Genomic DNA, 22381 nt, shown 5'->3' on the forward strand with positions numbered 1-22381 from the left:
GCTAGACAGGGGTAGACTTGCGCTCTGGAGCCAGGCTGTAGCCTCAGGCACAGGAGGCAAGGCTTCCAACTTCAAGAACTGAATCATTTTCTCTCAGCCTGGTACACCTGCCTGTCTCTCCAGCATCCATCACCAGATTGAAGGCAGGGATGGTAGCAATACACAAACATTGTGGTAGACACTGTGTAGGACACTCATTGAATAAACCCCACTGCCCCTGAAAGCACATGCTTTGAAGAGGCTAATGTGGAAGCGCTCTGGGGACTTGCCCAGTGTGATCCAAGAGGGCAAGATGGCTCTTGGAGACCACCCCATGAGGAAGGTGTTTTGGGACAATCAGTTGCTGGGATCTCTACAAGCACTGTATGCTTGTGAGCAAGGCAGTATCTCTGGATGCCACAGCTCTTGCCTGCCCGCAACCTGTTTCTAAGCCTACAGTCACAACTGAGTATCTGGGTCCATTTTGGACCACAGAACCCAGGCAACGAGGAGCAGAGCCCAGCAGGTTTGGGTGAAAGGGTGTCACGGTTGGAGGGGGGGAAGCTACTTCCTCCATCAGCCCCACGTAGCCAAAGGGCCAGGCCTGTTCAGGCAGGGCAAATGCTCAAGGTGAACAAAAGGCTAAAGTATTTGCTGAAAGACATCCCACCACAGTGCGAATGCAGTCCCACCCACCCCGTCCCCTTCTCCCACAGCCTGAGGAGGAAGCCTCTGTACCTGTTTATTCTTTAGGTCAAGGGAGAGCTCATAATCGGAGGCAGCTGCATGGGAACACGAGGCCGTCCCTTTGCTGCGCTGCACTCTCACTGGGGAGCCCGTGTGGTGGAGGCTCGCCTTCTGCACCAGAGGGGAACACCCCGCTGCCTGCTCTTCTTGGAGCTCCGCATGCTGGGCTTTTAGCGTCAGGGTGTCGGACCTGCCTTCCTGGCCACTCTGTCTGCCGGCCTCCTTCGGATCCTCCGTTTCACACACGGCTTTCTTGCTTGTGGAACCGCTGGGATCATCACTGTGAACAAAATGCAATGTTTCGCTTTTTTTATTTGTTTTTATTATATTTTATTTATGATTATGTTTATTGTTGTTCTCTGTACTCATTCACTGAGTTGCATTTTAAATGTTTAGAGAGCCTGGGCTGTGAGGGGTCTCTCTCAGAGATGGATCAGGACTTTAAGTTGATGCAGCCAAAACTCTGATACCTCCCTCCCTGAGAGCAGGCGCCTGTGCTGCACACGCTGTACAAACCAGTCCTGTGACTCCTGGAGCTGCCCGGCTGCCTCTGCTCAAGGTACTGCAGTTGGAGGTGAGGCACCAAGGAGGGTGTCATGGCTTACAGACACCTCTCCTGCTCCTTGGAGCAGCTAGCAGCTAGCAGTCACCTCTGTGCCCTTGCTGCCTGTTGCTCAGCATCCCCCTGTGCATCCCAGAGTTCCATCACCTGGCATGGAGCCTGGATTCCAGGGGTCCAGTTTTCCCCTGGAGTTTCTAAGGGCATGTGGGAAACGGTGCAGGGGCAGCTAAATGTTGCAGAGTTTCCAGAGAAACTCTTGGAGACCTGGAAGTATGAAGATGCAACAGAGCCATCCAGCCCTGAGATCCTGAGTCTTTAAAGCAGTCTGCAATACAGCTGTAGCAGGCTGCAGAACTTCCATGAAAGAAGCCATTTCTTTCTGACCCACAGATTGCTGTGCCACTGAGATCTTGTGGAGAAAGGAAAACACCCCTTTCTCCTGTCAGCCACAGCAGTGCTTGTGTGAAACCAGGGTCTGGCAACAGTGCACTCTAAGAGAGCTGACAGGTTGCTCTAGACAGGATGGGATTAGCACATTTGATGCACTGAAGTGCTGAGGAAGTCTGTTAACCTCTCTTGCTGAATATTTTCAAGATTCATCCAATTTCAAACAAGATTTTGGTATTCTGGGGGACTGTTTGAACAATGAGAGTGTTTGTTTGTTGTTACATTAGTCACCTTCCAGGGGCTACAGAGGAATAATTTATGATTTCCAAGAGTGTGCAGGCCAGTCCACATGGACTCTGGGTTCTACTGCACCATCCCTAGAGGTATTTCCAAGAGTGTGCAGGCCAGTCCACATGGACTCTGGGTTCTACTGCACCGTCCCTAGAGGTATTTAAGAAACGTATAGATTTGGCACTTCAGGGCATGCTCTAGCAGCAGAGATTGCAGGGGGTTTTTTTGTGTGTGTATATGGTTGGACTCAATGATCTCAAAGGTCCTTTCCAACCATGAAGATTCTATGATTCTATGATTCTATGTACATCAGATACAGCTCCACCGATTTCCAGGGGAGGAGTATTTAGCTGAGAGCAACATCTAGTTTGGAAATAGTTACCACAGAACCAATGCGTTTAATTCCATTGAAATCAAGGATGTGTACTGCCTCCCATATTTAAACACCATTAAATTATTTAATTCACTTCTGAATCATATTTCTCTCTCTTGGATTTGCTCCACATATGACCGGTTCTGCTGTCATCTAGATAACAAATCATTTTATGATTGGTGTTGATGTCTGAGCAAAATCAGGGGAATTAGATATGATTTTTTGTAGTGCCCAAATTACTCAGAGGCATTTAAGTCTCATTTTCAAAAGTGCTGTAAGCACTTAAGAGCCCAAATCTTCTACCTGTAAATAGACTTTGCCTCCTAAGCCTCGGACCACTTGTGCATACTTACTAGTACTTTAAAAGGAAGTTCATTCTCTCCAATGGCAGCTCTTCTGTTCAGTAGATTTAAGAATCAAACTTAGAACCCACAGTTTCTAAAAATACAGTATCACAACTTCAAAACTAAGAAAAATTAAGGATTTAAAGGTAAAAAGTTTCTTCTTTTACACACATGCATGTAGTCACCAGTTAGACTTAAAAAATAAATTCACAGAAGAAACCAGTCTTTGTCAAAGCATATTAAAATGACATATCTGCATACTCATCAACCAGGAAATACCACCATTAAAATGAGGCATAAAACTGTCCTTTTAGGTTGTACAACTTATAAAATCTTTCCTTGTTCTATTCCTGATACTATGTAATGGAACATTCTTTTTTTCTACACCTAAATACGTACATGTAAAGCGTGTACTTATTTTTAACTCCTTATGTTCTATGTCCATCCACGTTGCAGGAAACATTAATAAAAGACTTTTCTCTTACAGCCCTCACTGCAACATTTTTTATTGGCAGCCTCTGTTCTATCCATTCTCATTTTAACCAGCAGAGCAGTAATTTTTATCCTCGGCTCAAGGGATGACCAGGTGAACACAGACTTGATCATGTTTTCATTGAAGTGCGTGCCAAAAGCCTCACAAGTATTTCAGTGGGAACCGGACTGTGCCCTACAAAGCAATTTCAGCTAGATGCATAATCTTTGATTCAGCAAGCCACATATCCCAAAATTGCTCTGCTGAGTCAAGGCCACGGTGCACAGTGTGCTGCGCAGACTTTCTTTAGGGCAGATCAGGGCCTGAGGCAGTAGACTAGAGAGCTAGTTGACTTCCCTTCGAGCATGAATGGACTCTAAATGCCAGCAAATATTCCCTGACGTGATGGTCCTCTAAACACTTGCACATAGGCTTAACTCTATTTTTCTGAGGGCCTCCACTGACTGCCCGTGGTAGAACGTGAGGCGTGTGCGTAAGAGTTTGCAGCATTCGGGCGTGTGGCTCTGTAAGGCTGTACATCACCTCTAGTGTATGCTACCTATTTGGTTTTCTGTCGCACACAGTTTAGAGTCTGAGTGAGTAACATTCACAGCGACAGGATACCCTGCATGCACTGCTAACACAGGAGAAAAGCCAGGAGGCTTTGTAGAATCACAGAATAACCTAGGCTGGGAGGGAAGGCTGGAGGTCTGTATTCCAACTCCCTGCTCAAAGCAGGGCCATTTTCAAACACAGATAAGGCTGATCTTGAGGTGTTGGAGCGTGTCCAGAGAAGGGCTACAAAGCTGGTGAGGGGTCTGGAGGACAAACCTTATGAAGAACGACTGAGGGAGCTGGGGTTGTTTAGCCTGGAGAAGAGGAGGCTGAGGGGAGACCTTATCACCCTCTACAACTACCTGAAAGGAGGTTGTAGAGAGATGGGGGCTGACCTCTTCTCCCTGGTGACAAGTGATAGGACGAGGGGAAACGGGTTCAAGTTACGTCAGGGGAGGTTTAGATTAGATATTAGGAGACATTTTTTCACTGAAAGGGTTATTAAACATTGGAATAGGCTGCCCAGGGAGGTGGTGGATTCACCATCCCTGGAGGTGTTTAAAAAAAGGGTAGATGGGGCACTTAGGGACATGGTTTAGAAGTGGCTCTTGTCAGGGTAGGCTAAAGGTTGGACTCGATGATCTTAAAGGTCCCTTCCAACCTCAACAATTCTATGATTCTATGATTCTATGATTCTATGATCTGGGCTTTCTCCAGTCAATTCTTGAATACCTCCGTATATGAAGATTCCCCAGGCTCTCTGGAAAGCCTTTGTCAGGGCCCTTAGAGCACTAATAGACCTTAATGGTCTGACCCGCCTCATCTGGGGCCCCCACAGATATCCCCTGCACAGTTCCCCCTTTTCAGCCCAGCCCAGAGCCATCAGTCCCTCCCCCAGCAAGGCTGTAAGAGTGCTGGTCTCCAGCACTCCTTCCCCTTTCCATGGCCATGCACCCACTTGATCTGGACTCTGACCTGCAGATTGACTCCCCAGCTTGACTTTGGACCTGTCTCATCACCACGGACCTACCCATTGAACACTGGGCTCTGTCTGACCCTAAGTATTCTCGCTGGACTTGATTCTTACCCTGGACAATGAGACAGAGGGCATTGGACCAACCCAAAATGCTCAGCAACTCATTAGGCATTGAGGACATTCCTCAAGACACAGGAGGGCCCTAAGACTGCAAGCACTAAGTGCACACATTCAGTCATGGTTGTGTGAGAAGCACCACCAAGCTGAGTTCTCCCACTCACAGAGCATAACTGAAGCTCCTAAAGACACTGTGCTAGAATAAGGATGTAAGCTAACCACACGGACACGTATAACCTTGCCTTCCTCCTCAATGCATGCTCTCAGCCCAGTGAATACGCCCATACAGAATGTATTGTGCTTATGCAAGGGATTTTCTGAGGGTCAAAACTCGGTCAAATCAAAATCAGATTCCAGTAAAGCACTCAAAGGCATTTTTCAGCTGGACGTTTTTATGCTAAATATAAACTTTTTAACCCCCTGCTGGTTCGGCTGTTGTGCTGTTCAGAAAGCAATAAGAAATAGTCTTGCTGAAGTGGGAGTAGTTTCCACACGTTCTTTTTGTGAGAAAAAAAAAATAAAACGGCTGAACTACTTTTACTCATTGGGGAAAAAAAAGCCTCCAAAAAGGAGGACAAACCTACTTCACCTTTGAGCAAGAGATCGAACTTGGGAAATTTCAGCTTCAGCTGGTAAACTTCAGTGACTTATAGGCAATGGAAAAAAGGGGTAAAGACAGAGTTTGCTTAGCAGCCTGAATGCTAGCATTACGGCCCTATGGTTCCACTTAACATCCTGTATTTCCCCCGGGTTTACTCCCACCTTGAACCTGTTTAGAGGAACTGTTGTGAAAAGGCCTATTCTCTGTTGTCCAGTAGCAGCAATGGATGAAATCCTCATATGAGTGACAAAACACACTGCTAAAGATTGAAATATAGGCTAAAATCTTAACAATCCTGTTTTTTTCCCTCTGTCCTGAGTGACATAGTTGATTTGCATTGGTAAAGCACAGTTTTTGTTAATAAGTGAAGGCTCAGTAGCTATTGTAATCATAGTAACAAAAAAACCCAACAGCAAGAAAAGTTAGTAGGGCAAGGATAGACACTACAGCATGGAAGATCTCTGGGAAAAAAATGTTCTTAAGTAAATCATGGGGATCCACTTTCTTTCCCTTGGCCAGTGAGCAATCAGCCTCCCTGGCTGTGGGATGAGGGAAGGGAATGGAGCCATTGCACATTCTGTTTCTTGGATGAGCAAATTTTTCTAACCACTTGTAATAATTAAAAGTCCCATGCAGAGTCTAAGGTGTGAATCCCAATGTCCTGGCCAAAATCCAACTAGGTTAATTTAGTTCTGTATCCCAGCATCACCCCTGCAGTTTCAACTGTAATCACTGTTCTTTACTTGCTGCCCTGAAGTATCATATACCACCATCTTTCACAGTTTTTACAGCTACTCTTGCATGATAAATGAAGCAATTTTCTGCTAGTCATGCAATCAGGTAGGGAAGGTTTTGTAACATCTTTGAATTCTGTTTGATTGAAAGTTGTAATATTAATGTAAATCACTTGCAATCAGATAAAAAAGGAAGACTATAAATTCAGCTCTTCTGTTCTTCCTAGATGTTCCTACATGACTTTTATGACCCATAGCAACTAGCTTAGACATTATTACAGAGAGATTTCATCTGCTGCAGAAAACACCTCCCATGTTTCAGATATCTCCCGCTACTTTTGCACTGCTGACCTGTATGTGCCTGCTGCAGACAGAAACCCGTTTTGTTAACAAAGATGGTGACAACAGACAATCTGACTGAGGACTTATATGAAATACTATAGCTAATCTAGCATTTCAAAACAGGGTTATTTGGGTTCTGGGCTGAATCCTAGCGTTTGTTTCAAGAAAGCAGGATGGTGAAAAAGTTCTCACTGAGACAATTCAACTGGGCACCCATAATTATTTTTGTCTAGCATGGGTGAGACTTCTGATATTTAACTTCTATGTGCAGATTTCTCAGAAAGATTGTCTATAAGGAGTACACTGAGGGAAGGATGTAGGGAGATGCCAGAGGAAAAATGGTATTATGTAGAGGTTTTTTATGACTTCCTTTTTTCTCCCTTCCTGGTATTTTGCAAACTTAAAGCCCAAGTCAGTGATAATAAATTATCAAACCAGAGAAGCCCATACATCCATTCCTAGTAGTAACAGCTCCCCATGTCTGTACAGAGCTGTTGTATCATACTCTGTCCTGGGAGAGATTTGACTGCTTTTCAGTTCCTACAGCATCAGGATGGTGCACTTTCTTGCATGCTCCTCACCATCTCCTTGCTGCTGGAAACACACATTTGCAGCTTGGCAAGGATCTGTGCTTCTAATTGTCAGATGTGGAGCTGAGCCGTGATTATCTGTTGGATCTTGACCGACAGATTATTAAATCTTAAATATTCCCATCCTGATGACTTGAGAAAGAACATGCAGCCCCTTCCCCCCAAATATTTCAAGACAATTTCAAGCTAGACCTGTAGGCAGGAGCACAAAAGTTGGATGCTCCACACATTAGATTCCATTGCCTCACCATCAAATACCAGAATCCGTTCATGATCTAAGAGTAATTTTCATAGCTCTCAGAAAGGTGTTTACAGCGTAGTTGAGTGACTAAACAGGGCTCTAGGGCCAGGAGAGCTCAAGGACAGTAATGTTAGTCCTGTAAAAAATTAAAACTGAGCTTTCTCACTGATCACTCCGTAGCTACACAGCTCCCACGCGGTCAAGACACAAAACTCATCTCTTTGTTTCTTCTCTCCTACAAGAAGAAAAATTGTTGCAGGTAAATAAGAGTAATAACAGAGTAACAAAAATAGCAATGGCCCTTCTGGACTTGGACAGCAGTGTAAGAAACCACTCACTCAAGAATAGGATGCTCAAATGCCCTGTTGGCAGGTATAACGCTTACGCAAAAAAATCTAGCTGGTTGGATAGGAGGAAGCTATGGGCGTGAGGTGTGACAAAAATACTACGGAGGCTGATTTCACCTCCCCTTCGTGTCCCTGTGTCACTCCAGGAGAGATGACATGGCTGTTTCCTTCTTCATGGTATTCAAGGTCAGTATGCAGGATTGTGACCTGTAACTGATGCAAAGACAACGTGGACTGGTTGTGAAGGACCACAAAAATTTATGAATCCATTTCACAGAGCTCTTTATGAGGATCAATTGGTTGTTGTATATAAGCTGCTCCAAAGTGCTGTAAGCAATTAGTATTATCGTGGCCTGAGAGCCATATGAGACTTCAAAGCTTCAGAGATGTCAGAATAAAAAACCCTTAGAAAGTGACATATGGAGAATTAGACAAAGAGGTCACTAGCTAATGCCAAGAGAACAGAGTCCAGACCCCATGTCTGCAAGAACCTGTGCTCCCTCTGTCTTAAGACATTTCAGCATTTCCGCTGTCCTCTCTCCTCTCTCTGCTCATAAAAAAAATAAAAAAATAAAATCAATTGCTGAGTTAGCAGGGTCCAAAGTGCCTTTTCAGTTTATTTCATTTCAGTGTTCCCTGAGGACACCCATAACATATGGTGAATGGGTTGATCAGAATTCAATGAAAAAAAGTGGCTGAGACAGGCTTCGTAATATATAATGGGATCTTTTCAAGGTTCAGAAATTTCTGACATGCCGGGGGTCTGAGTGCAAAAGAATCGCTTCTGATTTGCTTTTAAGTTCAGGTTTTAGGGCGACTTGGAGGCAATGCTCTCTGGGAGCATGCTGAAAATGATGGAAGGCAAAAGTCTCTCCTGCCAGGGAGGCAGGGAACTTGGAACTTGATCTTGGCAAATCATCCCCTGCCAGGCGAGCTGCAGCTTTCTCAGACAGTCTCCCCCAACACAGACAAATATAGGAACAAGATTCTGATTTTGTCTACATTCACGTAACACCTTGCAAAGCAGTGGCACCAAGCCATCTTCTCACACTAGTTTTACCCAAGAGGAATTAATGATAATTAGCCAAGCTCATTACCCATCCCAGAATATATTACTTGTTTCATAAAAAGGCTGGCACGCACACCTGTAAAATAGATTTGACAGTACAGTACAGTAAATACATTGGAAATCAATTTAATTTAACATCCTTTAGCACAGACTGAACGAGGCAACATCTTTTCAACATTGCTTAAAGTGTTTTCGGTGAGATGTGTATTAAGCAGACAGAAAATGTAATAATACTAGTAAATGTCTCAAGTCCCACAGGGTCCAACAAGCCAAAGTCAGGGCCTCTATTTCAGATTTGGTATTTAAATATGATCCCCATGTGCTGTGTAATTCCCACATTGTTGTGTCGTTGTACCTTTTGCTACAGAACAGCACTACAGGGGCTAAACTTTTCTGATGCACCCCACGCCCTTGTGGTGCAAAGATGATCGTCCAGGTGTCAGTCTGGGCTGGCTGCCTGTCTGAGGGACCGGCTCTCCATGAGTAACTTCAGCCACCGGAGGACTAGGATCTCTGCTTTTTCATGGAGACAGACAGGTTCCTCCAGAGAGTGACTTGGAACAGCTAAACCGGTTCTCGCTGTATGAGAAGTGGTGTTTAAGGTGCAAGGCTGTCTGTGCTGGGTGGTGTGGTTGTCACACAGTGTTTTCCTTATAGTTCCTATGTGTGTCTGGGTGACACCTCAGAATAAGACTCGGGCCATCTCTGGGGCACATCCCTCTTTCCTCCTCTCTTCCCAGCCCCGCATCCTATTTCACCAGCTGCAGGAGCACAGGACTCAGCTGAGGAAGTAGAGCCCCTTTCTCAGCTGCCCACCACACCTCTGTGCTTGATGCCCCAGGCCGGTTGCTGTGTTGTCCCTGCAGGTTAGACTAGGAGGAGGTCCCGCAGCCTGTCACTGCAGAGGGGGTTACTTATGGCTGTGTCAAACGGGGCACCTGTGCTTATCACTGAGGTGCGAAAAGCACCAAGTGGACAGTGAAGGCACAGGGGGGTCCTGCTCTGCAGGGTTTAATTACTTTTACTTTAACCCCAGACTTCTCTTGCCTCTGCAATGTTTGGTAAACACGACCTTTTAGAGAAGGAAAAAACAGATGGCATCCTGCATTAGTGTAACTGCCCGCTCAGCACCCCGGGAAAGAGAAACTTGGCTTCTCAGCAGCAGTCTTTCTGCCACTTCAACTCAGATCTCTTGGCTCCTCATCCCTGAGGCAGGTTTGAACAGCACCGAATTCGCTGACAAAAGCCTGCTGGTGCAATCATGCAGAAGATAGAATTTCACTGCTAAAATGAGATGAATTTAGGGCTGGGAGACAGCAGAGCCTCTACAAGGCAAGGAAACCTTGCATATCTCCTCAGCCCATTGCTCTCCTATTCCAGCTACCTGTAAGCTGGATTAGGGACGCAAATCTTGGCATTTATAGACCCAAGGAAGGGCTTCTGTGGTCTTCTTTTTCCACCTGTTGTGACAGACCCTGGGTTGGACTGCACCTCTGAGTTCCTTCCTAAGGGATCAGGGTAACTGAATACTGAACGCCAAGCCACTCTCCATGGTATTTGAAAAGTCACGGCAGTCAGGTGAAGTCCCTGGTGACTGGAAAAAGGGAAACATTCCACCCATTTTGAAAAAGGGTAGAAAGGAGAACTCTGTGAACTACCAACCTGCCAGCCTCACCTCTGTGCCTGGGAAGACCACGGAACAGATCCTCCTAGAAGCTATGCTAAGGACGGAGGACAGGGAGGTGATTCGAGAGAGCCAGCATGGTTTCTCCAAGGGCAAGTCCTGCCTGACCAACCTAGCGGCCTTCTATGATGGAGTGACTACAACAGTGGACAAGGGAAGAGCTATGGATGTCATCTATCTGGAGTTCCGTAAGGCCTTTGACATGGTCCCCCACAACATCCTTCTCTCTAAACTGGAGAGGTATGAAATGGATGGGTGGACTGTTCGGTGGAACAGGAACTGGTTAGATGGTTGCATCCAGAGGGTAGTGGTCAATGGCTCAATGTCCAGATGAAGATGGGTGACAAGTGGTGTCCCTCAGGGGTTACACTGGGACCAGTACTGTTTAATATCTTCATCAGTGACAGACAGTGGCATTGATTGCACCCTCAGAAAGTTTGCAGACAACACCAAGCTGAGTGGTGTGGCTGGCCTGAGGGAAAGGATGCCACGCAGAGGAACCTGGACAAGCTCAAAAAGTGGGCCCGTATGAACCTCATGAGGTTCAACAAGGCCAAGTGCATGGTCCTGCACCCAGATCGGGGCATCCCCCAGTATCAATACAGGATGGGGGATGAAGAGATTGAGAGCAACCCTGCTGAGAAGGCCTTGGGTGTACTGGTGGATGAAAAGCCGGACATGAGCTGACAAAGTGCGCACGCAGCCCAGAAAGCCAACCGTATCCTGGGCTGCATCAAAAGGAGCACGGCCAGCAGGCTGAGGGAGGTGATTCTGCCCCTTTACTCCACTCTCGTGAGGACCCACCTGGAGTGCTGCGTCTAGTTCTGTAGCCCTCAGCACAGGAAAGACATGGACCTGTTGGAGCGGGTAGAGGAGGGCCACAAAAATTATCAAAGTTCTGGAGCACCTCTCCTATAGGGACAGTCTGAGAGAGTTGGGGTTGTTGAGCCTGGAGAATAGAAGACTACAGGGAAACTGTATAGCAGCCTTCAAGTACTTAAAGGGGGCTTATAAAAAAGATGGGGACAAACTTTTTAGCAGGGCCTGTTGTGATAGGACAAGAGGTTTCAAACTAAAACAGGGTAGATTTAAACTAGATATAAGAAAAAAACAATAATTTATGCTGAGGGTCCTGAAACACTGTACCAGGTTGCCCAGAGAAGTGGTAGATGTCTCATCCCTGGAAACATTGGACATGGCTCTGAGCAAACTGATCTAGTTGAAGATGTCCCTGCTTACTGCAGGGGGGTTGGACTAGATGACCTTTAAAGGTCCTTTCCAGCCCAAACTATTTTGTGATTCCATGATTCTATGAAGGCAGCAAGTGAGCTGCTTCACAGGAAGATCTTTGGGCAACCCAGATAAATTCTGTTTCTGTTCTTATGTATCTCGGCTATTTCATCTCTTGTGATCACTTCAGCCCAGCAGAAGGCCACTGCTTGTGTCAAACCACAGAGAAGAAAGGATGGTCCTCCTCGTCATAAAGGGTAACAGCCTCAAATCACCATCCTCAATACAGTCCAAACACCAGCTTTAGGAAATCAGATATGATACAGCTTTTAACTTTGCCAGTGTGTTCAGATATAGGGTTTTAGGTTAGCCTATGGCTGAAGACCAAGAGAGAAACAGCACGGTTAGCATTCCTTCCTCTTTTCCCCAATCCAGTGACCACCCCCCAGCCTTCTACAGCAGGCACAAAGCTTTACATCTCCAAGTTCTAACCTATTTTGTCACTGGTGCTTCACTCACACTCTGATCCATTTCATGTCACTTCTCTTCCCTGAGGCCTTATTTCCTTTTCCATATTTCTTCATTCCCATTTGGAAAACAGGATGACTTAGCAGCTTCAACATTTGGTCATACAAGCTCATATTCCCCTAGGGTCACTCGAACTTTTCTTCCCTATGAAGATGATTCCCATCCTTATAATTTGTACTCAGACATGGACCTTTTGGGGCAAGATCATTAAGAAAAATAGGAGTTTGACTTGACAAAACCAATCCTACTGTGGTGTTGAGCAGAACTACAGCTGGTGCTAAATGGCATTATGCCAGTGGACTGCACCAAAGTAATGGAGGATCTATCCCAATATGCTGTATTTTAAGACACTATGTAACATGCTTATAAGAACCAATTGTGGGGTAACAGCCCAGCAATACTTTTCATAATGCAATTCTGCACCATCCATTTTTGTGCATCTTGACCTATCACTCTCACATTAGTGTATTCTGGGAATTTACAGGCATCTGTTATATTTTGCCAGTCACGCCAGCAGACACGTGCAAAAGAACACCAGCAATGTGTACATAGGGTAGTCTGTCCTCATCTTCCCTCTTTCCCCAAAAGATGGAATGAGAGAGATTGCAGTCAACCCAGATACACAGGCAATAATAACAGAATCATAACCTGTTTACAGGAAAGCAGCAACATACCAGTGTGGGACACGACAAAGGTGACACATGTCTCTAGTCACTAGGCAAATACAGTTCCTGGTGGGATGATGGTACAATCTGTGTATGGAAAGAATGAAGGTGCCAACCAGAGATGGTTAAAAGTTACTAGAACACACTTCCAAATGGTGTGGCTAGAGTCAGGTTACTCAGTCTCAAAAGAAAAATCTCACTGAACTCAGCTTCTGTTTATGTCTTGATATTTTTCTTCAGGTTGATGTTTCCTCACAGAAGATGGAGAGGTCTCCAGCTCTTCTGCAGTTTTTGAACAAGCCAGGTGAGAGTCCCAAAAATCTCACAACTTTTTTACACCCTCTCCCTCAGCTATCTAGCTTTTTGCAGAGCCCATATAGAGTGGCCTAAGCAGCTCTACAGTGTGCTTCTCTTCAGCATCTCAGACTCTTCAGTTCTTCCTGGAGCATATGAAAGCCTGCCAGGGCCACATGCAGAAGAAGGAACTCTGGAGCACAGACATGTTTTTCCAAAGGGAGAGCTTATTGTATTTGAGCACAGAGCTTGCCCCATGGGGGTGGTCAGAAGATGAACCTGCATAGGAGTGAGTTAGTGTTGCAGAGCACAGAAAAGACAAAAGGCCTTTGTATTGACAGGACACTGCAAGAATATGTGTAATAAAAGGCCACAGCCTCATTGCTGTCACTGCCAAAGAATACTGGCATGAACAGGAATATTCCAGCCAAAGGACCTGCTCATTTATCTCCTGTTCATATGTTCTTGTTCCCTCCAGTTTCTTCTTTCATTTACACTATTTTTTAACTTCCTGCTTTTCCTACTCCTCTCCTGTCATTCTCCTTCTCTGTAGAGCATGTTTGCCATCCATTTTCCTTACAGTAGCACTGTTATCTTTGTTGGGGTGAGTCTGTCTCCCTTTCTTTCTCATTGGCTCTTTTTTCCATCCCTTTGCCTTATCTCTCTCTGCCTTGTAAGTGTGTGGACAGAGGGTCCACAGCAACCACCTTGTCAAGTTCAACAGAACACACCTTAGCGTACCCAAGATCTGGAATGGCCCAATTTTGCAAGTGGCTGCATCTTGACTGATGCAGATCAGGTCAGATGATATCAGTAGAGGATTAGAATGAATAGTGTGAGCTCCACCACAGTCCATCTGCTATTACTTCATCAACCGTCTGTGCCCATTTTCCAGTGCTAGGTACAGGACTATTTCCAAAGCTGTCATAGCCTCTTCTCATGCATCTCTGTGGCATTATCACACAGAAAACACAGGATATATCAGCTGTTTATGTTGCATTCCACTGGTTTTAAAAAGTTGCCATGTTATGGGCAGGGAATTCTTTGCAATGCATGACAACATGAGGATCATGTCACATGTGGGAGAAAAATACTTGATTCCAAGTCCGAATTCCTCTAGGGCAGGACCCATGTAAGCAACAGGCGTAACAGGGGAAAAGGAAGGACTGGAAGAACATGTGGCCAGTCAAGACTGTATACAGCTTCAGGCTCTCGGAAAACATGTGGCTGATGGGTATCTTTGCAGTTTCAAAAAAGGATACTTCAGATGGGTTTTCTTTGGCCTCTCTCCTGCCATCTTCCTCCTTCCCAAAGAAAAGTGCTGACAGGGGCAAAGCAAGCAACCAATATCACAGGGAGACTCCAGTTTCTGCCAGAGATTTTTTTTTTTTCCGTTTGAAGAGCCCATCTATTCCTCACTTTACTTCCCCACCCTCATGTTCTCCAAACTTGCCTGGAAGTGGCCGCAGCAGCTGTTGGAGAGAAGGAGCAGAGAAATGCCTGTGTGGGCGATAGTGCCAAAACGTCCTAGTGGATCTCCTTCACAGGACTGAGATGCTGCAACTGAAACTCACCTCCTGTTTCTTTGGATGCTTCCAGAAAGGGACATTCCTCCCAGGTCATAGTACCAGAAGAATTGCCACCTATACCTCCCTGCAAGAGATTCCCAAGGTTGTTGGTAACTATGATGTTAAGGGTGTTCTCTGAAACAGTTTTTGCTTATAATTGTGTTTCCCTGTTTCCCCCAAATCTACACGCACTAAGTACCTTTGTGGTTCTGTATCTAGGCTGCTGCAAAGCAATTAAATCTGCTAGTCCTGACTGTACAAAATACCCATGAAAAGCAAGGAATCTACTCACTCCCAAGTTTAGAAAGAGTTCAAATCTGGGTCTAGACATTTCTCCTCACCCACATCTCTGTGTCAGACTAAAATCAAAACTCTGACAACTATGAACCTGGGGAATATTTATGTGAACTTTGCTGACCCATCCCTGCCTATTTGCAGCATCCCCACAACCTCCAATTGTAATATCTTGCACAGGATTATCAAGTCTACAGGGAGGAAAGAATAAGTAGATGACCTGTTAAGAAGCAGAAAAAATCCTCTCTTCATGCTTGTGACCTCAATAAGGAAAAGAAATGAGAAAAGAAGCACAAACAAGATGTGCTAACAAAGCAGAAATGCTGCTCAAACTTCTCCTGTGTGTTTTCAAAAAAAGTGCTGTGGAGGACTTTAGCACGAATGAAAGAAGTCAGTCTGGAGAGCTTTGCATATGGAGTTATTTGTCCTCAGAGCACACAAGGCACAGACCATGGGCGTAGAGGCTTGCTTTGCACTGGCATGTCCAGGTGCTGTAAGCCTGACCTGGCGTGTTCTCCATCAAGAATCAGAGAAGAATTCAGCGTCCATGGTCCACTAACTGGAGGAGCTTGCACTTGACACTGACAGCTGGGGGCCAATTAGTCAGAGTTGTTATAATGTTTTGTGTGGTAGGTTATAGATCTGATTTGATACAGACTAGAATCATTATCATGTTCCACACCCGGGCCAGAGCCACTGAGTAACTCTGAGCTGAGTGGAAGCACTAACCTCCAGATTATATATCCAATATCCTGCCAGCAATCTTAAACCAGAAAGGTTAATTTCCCATTTCATGAACTGGATTTGCATTCTTTCTGTCAGGCAAGGTCAATCTTTTACAAATTCAGACAAAATGTTGGGTAGCTCAGTTGTTTTTCTGTAATGCTTAAAGAGCGATGGGTACTGGTGGAAAGTCATCATTCACCACCTGTTATCATTCCCCACCTGTGTTTTATCAAGATGCTTTGGTGATATCTAAAAGGAGAATCAGCTTGAAGAGCGGTTCAGTTCTCATCAGCTTCATGGGTCTCAGTCTTAAGGGCTATTGCATTCACAATCCAAACAAAGTCTTGTGGAATTCTCAGGAGGATCTAACTGTTAGAGGACCTAGAGTGACCCAAGGGCAAAGTGAGAGCTGTACTGGGAGGAAAGATGTTCCTGGGCTACAGCAGTGGGGAGCCAAAGAGGGACATGATGCTGTGACTGTGCAGTGGATAATGTTCATGGCTCTTTTGTGCCAGTGCCTCCCAGTATGACTTCATAGGACAAAGAACAAGCACATGTTCAATGGAAACGGAGAGTTCAGGTAAAGAGACACGAAGAGTCTCCAGCAGATCTCCAGAAGTAAATGAAGTCAGATTTTGCTTTTTAACCATGTGCTGCTTAGGTTGTAGCATACTCTTACGCAGCTCAGACAGCTGGGAAGAAAGATGTTTGAAGGCTTGATTTCAAAGAACTGTCTAAAATATGTCCATCCACTTTTCACCCTCACACATGTAAAAATGGAGCAACGAGCACAAAGGACTCCTGCCAGTAAGAACACGTATTTCCATTTGTGTACTCTGGTAAATCAGGAGTGGAGCAAGAGGGAATTTCACCACAACTGTAAGGAAGGCTGGCTTGGAGATGTAGCCAATGACTTAAATGTCTCCTTACCACTAATTGGTGCTGTGATGCCAGGCAGTAACCAATCTGTGAGTGTGACTAATCCAGCAGGCACTTTAGAAATGAGTACACAGCTGTTTGAAGTCTAACCTATATTGAGTTACAATTTAATTGGTCCGTAATCATGAAGTAAACACTTGCTAGTTGCACTAATTGTGTTTCAACCCTGATCTAGGCAGCAGTCTCCCTACTGGAAAGTGAGGAAATATTACAGAAAAAGACGAGCAGAGTTTGCCCAACTTTTCCATAGATGTTTCCACGGATGTTTCAGGCCCTAGCTCTTCTGCTCAGTACACATCCAAGTCCTTCCAGAAGACTGTTCAGATCCCCGACCTCTCCTCTTCCTGGGAGGACTCTTTGTCTCCTTTGCCTTAAAAGCAGGTCAGATCTCATCTGCACTTCCTCCAGATAGGAAGGACCTTCTCTCTCCCACAAATGTAGGTGGAACATACCCCCTACCCAAAGAGCTATCTGGCATCTGATCCTGCCCCTCACACAAATGCACCCGGATCCCGTCCAGCCTCCTTTGTGACATGATCCGTCAGCCCTCCAGTGCTATCCCCACGTCCATTGCCAAAGTGGACCTACCCCAGGTGCTTAAAAGTTTTATGTAGAACTTTTCCTATCACTGGAGCAGAGGTGATTTTCTGCTGATTTCCTATTCAGCACCTCAGGCGAGCCAGAGGCAGGCTCCGAAAAGCCTATGAAAGGCAACTGAATGAATATACTGTTCCCTCCAATTGTGACTCCATCATTTCCTCTCATTACTCTAATAGAAACAAATCTTTCTCATCTCAGCCCTATTACCTCACACAAAGGAAAATGGTATGTAATCCTGTTAGAGCAGGGCTGCTGCTGGACACATTTTAAGGTCATTGTTCTGGGATGCCAGTCTCCACTGTGTGAGACTGGGAGAAGTGGGAAATGCAATTACTAGGCTATTCAAATCCCTAGAATGAAATGCTGCTGTTAACAGGCAGAAGCCAGCAAGAAAAAGAGCAGTTGCTTTATAAAATTATAGGGTTTGGCTAAATCAGAGTCTAATCAGCACTTCAGTAAAGGAGCAGGGTTAGGTTCTACTGCCATCCATGGAGTCCCCTCATTCCCCTCAACCTGATCTTTGGCATCCCCAGTGGAAGCCCAACCTGCAAGATGGGTTATGGTCATGAAGCCAGTGGTGTACAAGTCCAATGGTGGTCCATGTCCAGGATTTACACTCTACTTTGAAATGGGGAAGCCCTAAGAGTTTAGCAACAGGAATCTGCCTGCTGCCGCCATCACCTCATACTGTAATTTGGCTCTGAGCTGCTTGTGAGCAGATTCTGGGATCAAATCTGTCTCCTAATATTCATGGCCTATGGCACCAGTCTTGCTGATTGCTGGTGCAACCCAGCTATGCAGCCAGGTGGGAAATTTGTATTGCTAAACTCATGGAGTTGTAACCCCCCACAAGGAATTCATATGCTGGAGGAGAGAAGGGAGCTAGCGCTGCTCGTGGCAGTCAGTGAAGCAAAGCAGAACAATACGAGTGGGAATGATCACAACTGTCTCATCGAGTTGGCTTCTATTGAGTGGTTAGACACTGACATGTTCCTAATCATTCCCACCCAAGTGAAGCAAACGCATTTTTAGCTGTACAGGTAGTAAAGACAGAGTCAGAAATCTTGCAGGACAAACATTATGAAGGACCACACAAGAACAACAATGACCATCACAAACCACAAGCAGAGACAAACTTTTGTCACGGACTGCTCCTGACAGCCAACCTCCTACTGTTATGTCCTGTGTTTCCTTCTGCTTCTGCCCCACACTTGAGCAGTGCGGCTGCTCTTGTTGGTCTCTCATGCAGTCAGGCAGTCACTCTTCTTACTGCCTCAAAGCCCCTCTTTATCTTCACCTTCCCTGCTGTGTTACCCTCCTGCTGCCAATGTTCCCTCAGTCTCCCAAAGGATTTCTTGTCCCACAAGATAAAGCTGGGTTCCTGCTGAAAGCAGGACTATTTTTGCAGGTCCCAGAAGGAAGTGATGTGGGCTGAGGTAAGGTTCCTGGTAGAGAAGGAGAAAGCAGCCGATCACCACTGGAGTCTCCAAGTCCCTTGAAGAGACGAGAGTCACTTCCCTGTTTATGCTCTTTATTAGTCCCTATTCTCTTTAATCGGCTTAGACTGATGAGCCGAGGCAGCGGTAGGGATCAGCCAGGCTGTTTAATTAAAGGATTGCAGCTCAGCCCTGCAGTTTGGGGGTTTGTGTAAATGAGCTGCAAGTACATTATTTAATCTGCTGCGCAGAGAGGAGTTGAGGCATTAATGAAGCAAACTCTAATTAAAACTAGACGGCTGATGGTTATTAGTGGCATCAGTTCTGACAGGATTTATCTCATTTAGGGAAATGCCTGATCATGGAGGGGGAAAAGAATGAATAAACCCGAGCTGGTTTATCAAATTCACCACAGCACCACTTGTGACTGGCTGTCCATTCAATAGGGCTCAGGAGAGCTGCACAGGGAGCCCCTGTGTCCCAGGCTCTCCCATCAGGAGCCCTGATGAGCTTATTTAGGGATACGCTTGGCTCACCCAGGAACTGATTGCCTATTCAGGCTGTCTGACCCATATATTTCAGTCTTGATTGACTTTTGTTCTGCCTTGGTTCAATGGGTAGCCTGTTCATGATTTGAGCAGGGTGACAGGCTCTGCAAATGATCTGATGAGCTTCTCCCAGCAGTGTATTGTGCCATTCCAGAGCAGCATAACTATGAGCTATGGACATCTGCTCCACGGTGACCCTGTGTTTTTCCCTCTCCTGCATTTTTTTGTCCTCCTCACTGCATTGTATATGTAACTTCAGATATGAAGGAATCCCATGGTTGACTGCGGGACCTGTCAGGGCTAGGAGGTGCTTTCTGTCCAGCATGAAGCTGACCAGTGAGTTTAATAGTCCTGCCTCTGCTCTGCCTTTCTTCCGGCACAGTGTGTGAAGTAGGGATGCTCTTCTCGCCTGAGACAGTCACATAGAGAGATCACAAATAAAAGTTTCTCTGTTTCAAAAAGCAAAAATTCTGCATGCCTGTTTCTCACCTTCAAATAGCCATGGTGGCTTCAACCATGTCTATCTCTACATAGAATATTGTGTCACACACAGACAGATTCAGGACAGCTATTAGGGTCTGGGGGCAATAGAAATGGGGAGGACAAGAGAAAGCCTTGGGAAAAAAAGTAAGGAAAGAAGGAGGCCTGAAGAGTGGGACAAGCTACAAAAGACATAAAATGGACAGGCACAGATCAGTATGAGAAGCCCCTTAAGTAGAAGCCCAGATGCAACATGCTGTAGGGGTCATTGCCATTCATTCCCACTTCTGACTTTCCTGGCTTAGACTCATCTTTGGATGCAACCTGCCAAAGTTGTTAAATTACTGGAACAAATGATTGCTTCCTCTTCAATTTACCTGCCAACTCCAAGGTGAGAAATTTGGTGGTTCCCAGCACAAGGAAGGCAGGAAAACTCAGGCTCAAAGGATAGGTATGGCTTTTGGGAGTCACTGGGACAAAAGGAAGGCCTGAAGTATGAGCATGACAAAAATGATACTAGAGTGTCTTCACTGTAGGAGTGACAGCCTTGTAGGACAAGAAAATGCTAGAAACCAATGGAACCAATCAGAAATAAGATGGAGGCTAGGACAAAAAAGGGACAGGGTCAAGGATCAGAGTATGAAGATAGAACACTATGGCAAAATTGAGCTTTGGTTCAGACAAAATAGAGCACATCATAAGCAAAACTCTCTCTCTCTCTCTAGAAATGCAAGGGAGAGGTTGCTGTCCCTACAACAGAAACCTCTGCTGTCTCCTCCTCTTCCTTGCCAGCATTTCCCCATCTGCCACAGAGGTGCAAGTGCAGATGTCCCACAGGGCTGTCATGGAAACTTTACCAATGCTTGAAAGCCCTCAGCACAGACATCATGGAGGTTAACCCTTCCATCCTCATACACAAATAAGCAGGAGTCCTGCTTCTTTACCCTGTCTCCAAGTGTGGCTGAACCCTACTTTTGAACATACACACACACCCCTCCCTGTTCTCTTCACACTTTTCCTTGGAAGGAAATCAGAAACCACAGTCTGCTCCAGTGAGCAGAACAAACAAGAGAAATATCATTTAAAAAATGCTGCGGCCTCACTACCGCAATTCAGCTGCCCAATTCTGTCCAGAGCTCTCCCTAGTAATTCAGGCTTCTTATACAGATGCCAAAGATCAGATGTAAAAGTCTAGCAGTGTGATGAGCAAAACCTTTAAAGAGAAACCTGTTTACTGTTGACAGAAGGGTGATGAGGCATAAGGAAAAGGAGTAGGTCTGTGAGATGGAGGTGTAAGAAGTTGTGAGAGGAGGAGATGGCAAGAATAGAGGGACAAGGCCAAGCATGGAAGCTATATGCAGTATGTACATCTCAAGTATTTTTGAGGCTCCTTGGACCCCTTGGTCTTGGCACTGATGTCATTCACTGGTGAGGGAAAGCTATGACAGTTGCTGGTGTACCCACACCTGGCTGCACTGGATACAAGTTGGTAATAGCTAATAGTACCTGTTTGTAATTGTCCTTCATTGGCAAGCTCAGACCATCTCAACACATGTAAAACTGTGCCCCCCCCACCCTGTCTCAGCGTATGAGACAGGACCCTGAGTTTTTTTGGTGACTTTTGCTGTAGCTTAAAGATTATGGGTCTATACTCGTGTGTGTCCAGGCACCTTATAATGTGGGATAACTGATTTGAAGGACAAGAGTGAAGCATGTGTATGTCGGTGTCAAAGTGATGCAGAAGGGTAAGGAAAGGTACAAGTGTGAATGCGGGTTGATGGAAGTAGACGTTTGAAGAGAGGCTGAAAGTATTTTTTTGGAGGTGCATGGGTGTGTGTGAGTGGAGGCCAGAATGGGTTTGTGAGCAATTACACAACACTACGAACAGTAATCTCTGGGAGGGAAAAGAGAGAGACAGCAGTGCTGGGGACTTGGGACATAAGGGAAGATGTAGGAGGATAGGCGTGTATAATACGTGAGTTTTTTTCTGGGACAGGAAGATTAGTGATGGATGAAAAGGAAGTAGGGGATGGAAAAGAAAAGGTCTTGCTGGCAGCAATTTCCCACCTTGGTGAGGAGTCCAGAGATGAAGGCTTCTGCTCTGCATCAGCTGCTGGGCAACAGAACTGGTGTAAAACAGTTTCATTCCTGTAAGAAAAAAAACACCATAGCAGGTCAGTGTTCAGCTCACTCAGCAGAAAATTCAAGGGAAAATGCCTTTCCCAGGGCTGTTCCAAGGGGAGAGTGACTCCCAGTGATGCTGAAACAGAAATCTGATTATTACATGAACGTTTTGCACTCCAAGGTGGTGGGGAGCAGGAGAGTAGGGGGCTGACAACTCTATTCCCCTGCCTTACCTGTCCTGCTGCTGATGTCAAGCTGTAGGGAATGGGGCAAAAGCACCCAAATAAAAAGGTTTCCTTCTATCAGTATCTGTCTCATGAGCCCATACATCTCATGAAAAACAGTTTTCCCTGTCTCTAACTTTTATTTCTTTTGGGTCAAAAACTTCCCTTTAGACGTGTTTCCTTAGGTATGTTTCCTATACATTGTTATGCAAAGAAGTTGATTTTTTTGTTGACAGTGAGCAAATTAACTCCGCAGACATTTCTCCTGAAACCTCTCTAGGGCACAGAGATAGCCTCGGCACATCAGCACTGCG

At 45.5% G+C, this 22381-nt stretch overlaps 1 protein-coding gene across 6 annotated transcripts in view; it reads right to left on the reverse strand.

Moving 5' to 3' along the window:
- Positions 1 to 22381, reverse strand: part of IQSEC3 (IQ motif and Sec7 domain ArfGEF 3) — a 112679-nt gene that overhangs the window by 44418 nt on the left and 45880 nt on the right. For 4 of the 6 annotated variants that reach the window (XM_063318943.1, XM_063318967.1, XM_063318959.1 and 1 more), the window contains exons 2-3: positions 21787 to 21867; positions 718 to 1006 (exon numbers count right to left, since the gene is read on the reverse strand). In XM_063318943.1, the coding sequence (XP_063175013.1) occupies positions 718 to 1006; positions 21787 to 21867 (370 nt within the window). Of the gene's footprint in view, positions 1 to 717; positions 1007 to 14702; positions 14761 to 21786; positions 21868 to 22381 lie in introns of those variants that run through there. The other 2 variants (XM_063318976.1, XM_063318983.1) reach the window with 2 other exon arrangements.

This window comes from Chroicocephalus ridibundus, chromosome 1 (genome assembly GCF_963924245.1).
Source record: "Chroicocephalus ridibundus chromosome 1, bChrRid1.1, whole genome shotgun sequence".
Classification (NCBI taxonomy): Eukaryota; Metazoa; Chordata; class Aves; order Charadriiformes; family Laridae; genus Chroicocephalus; species Chroicocephalus ridibundus.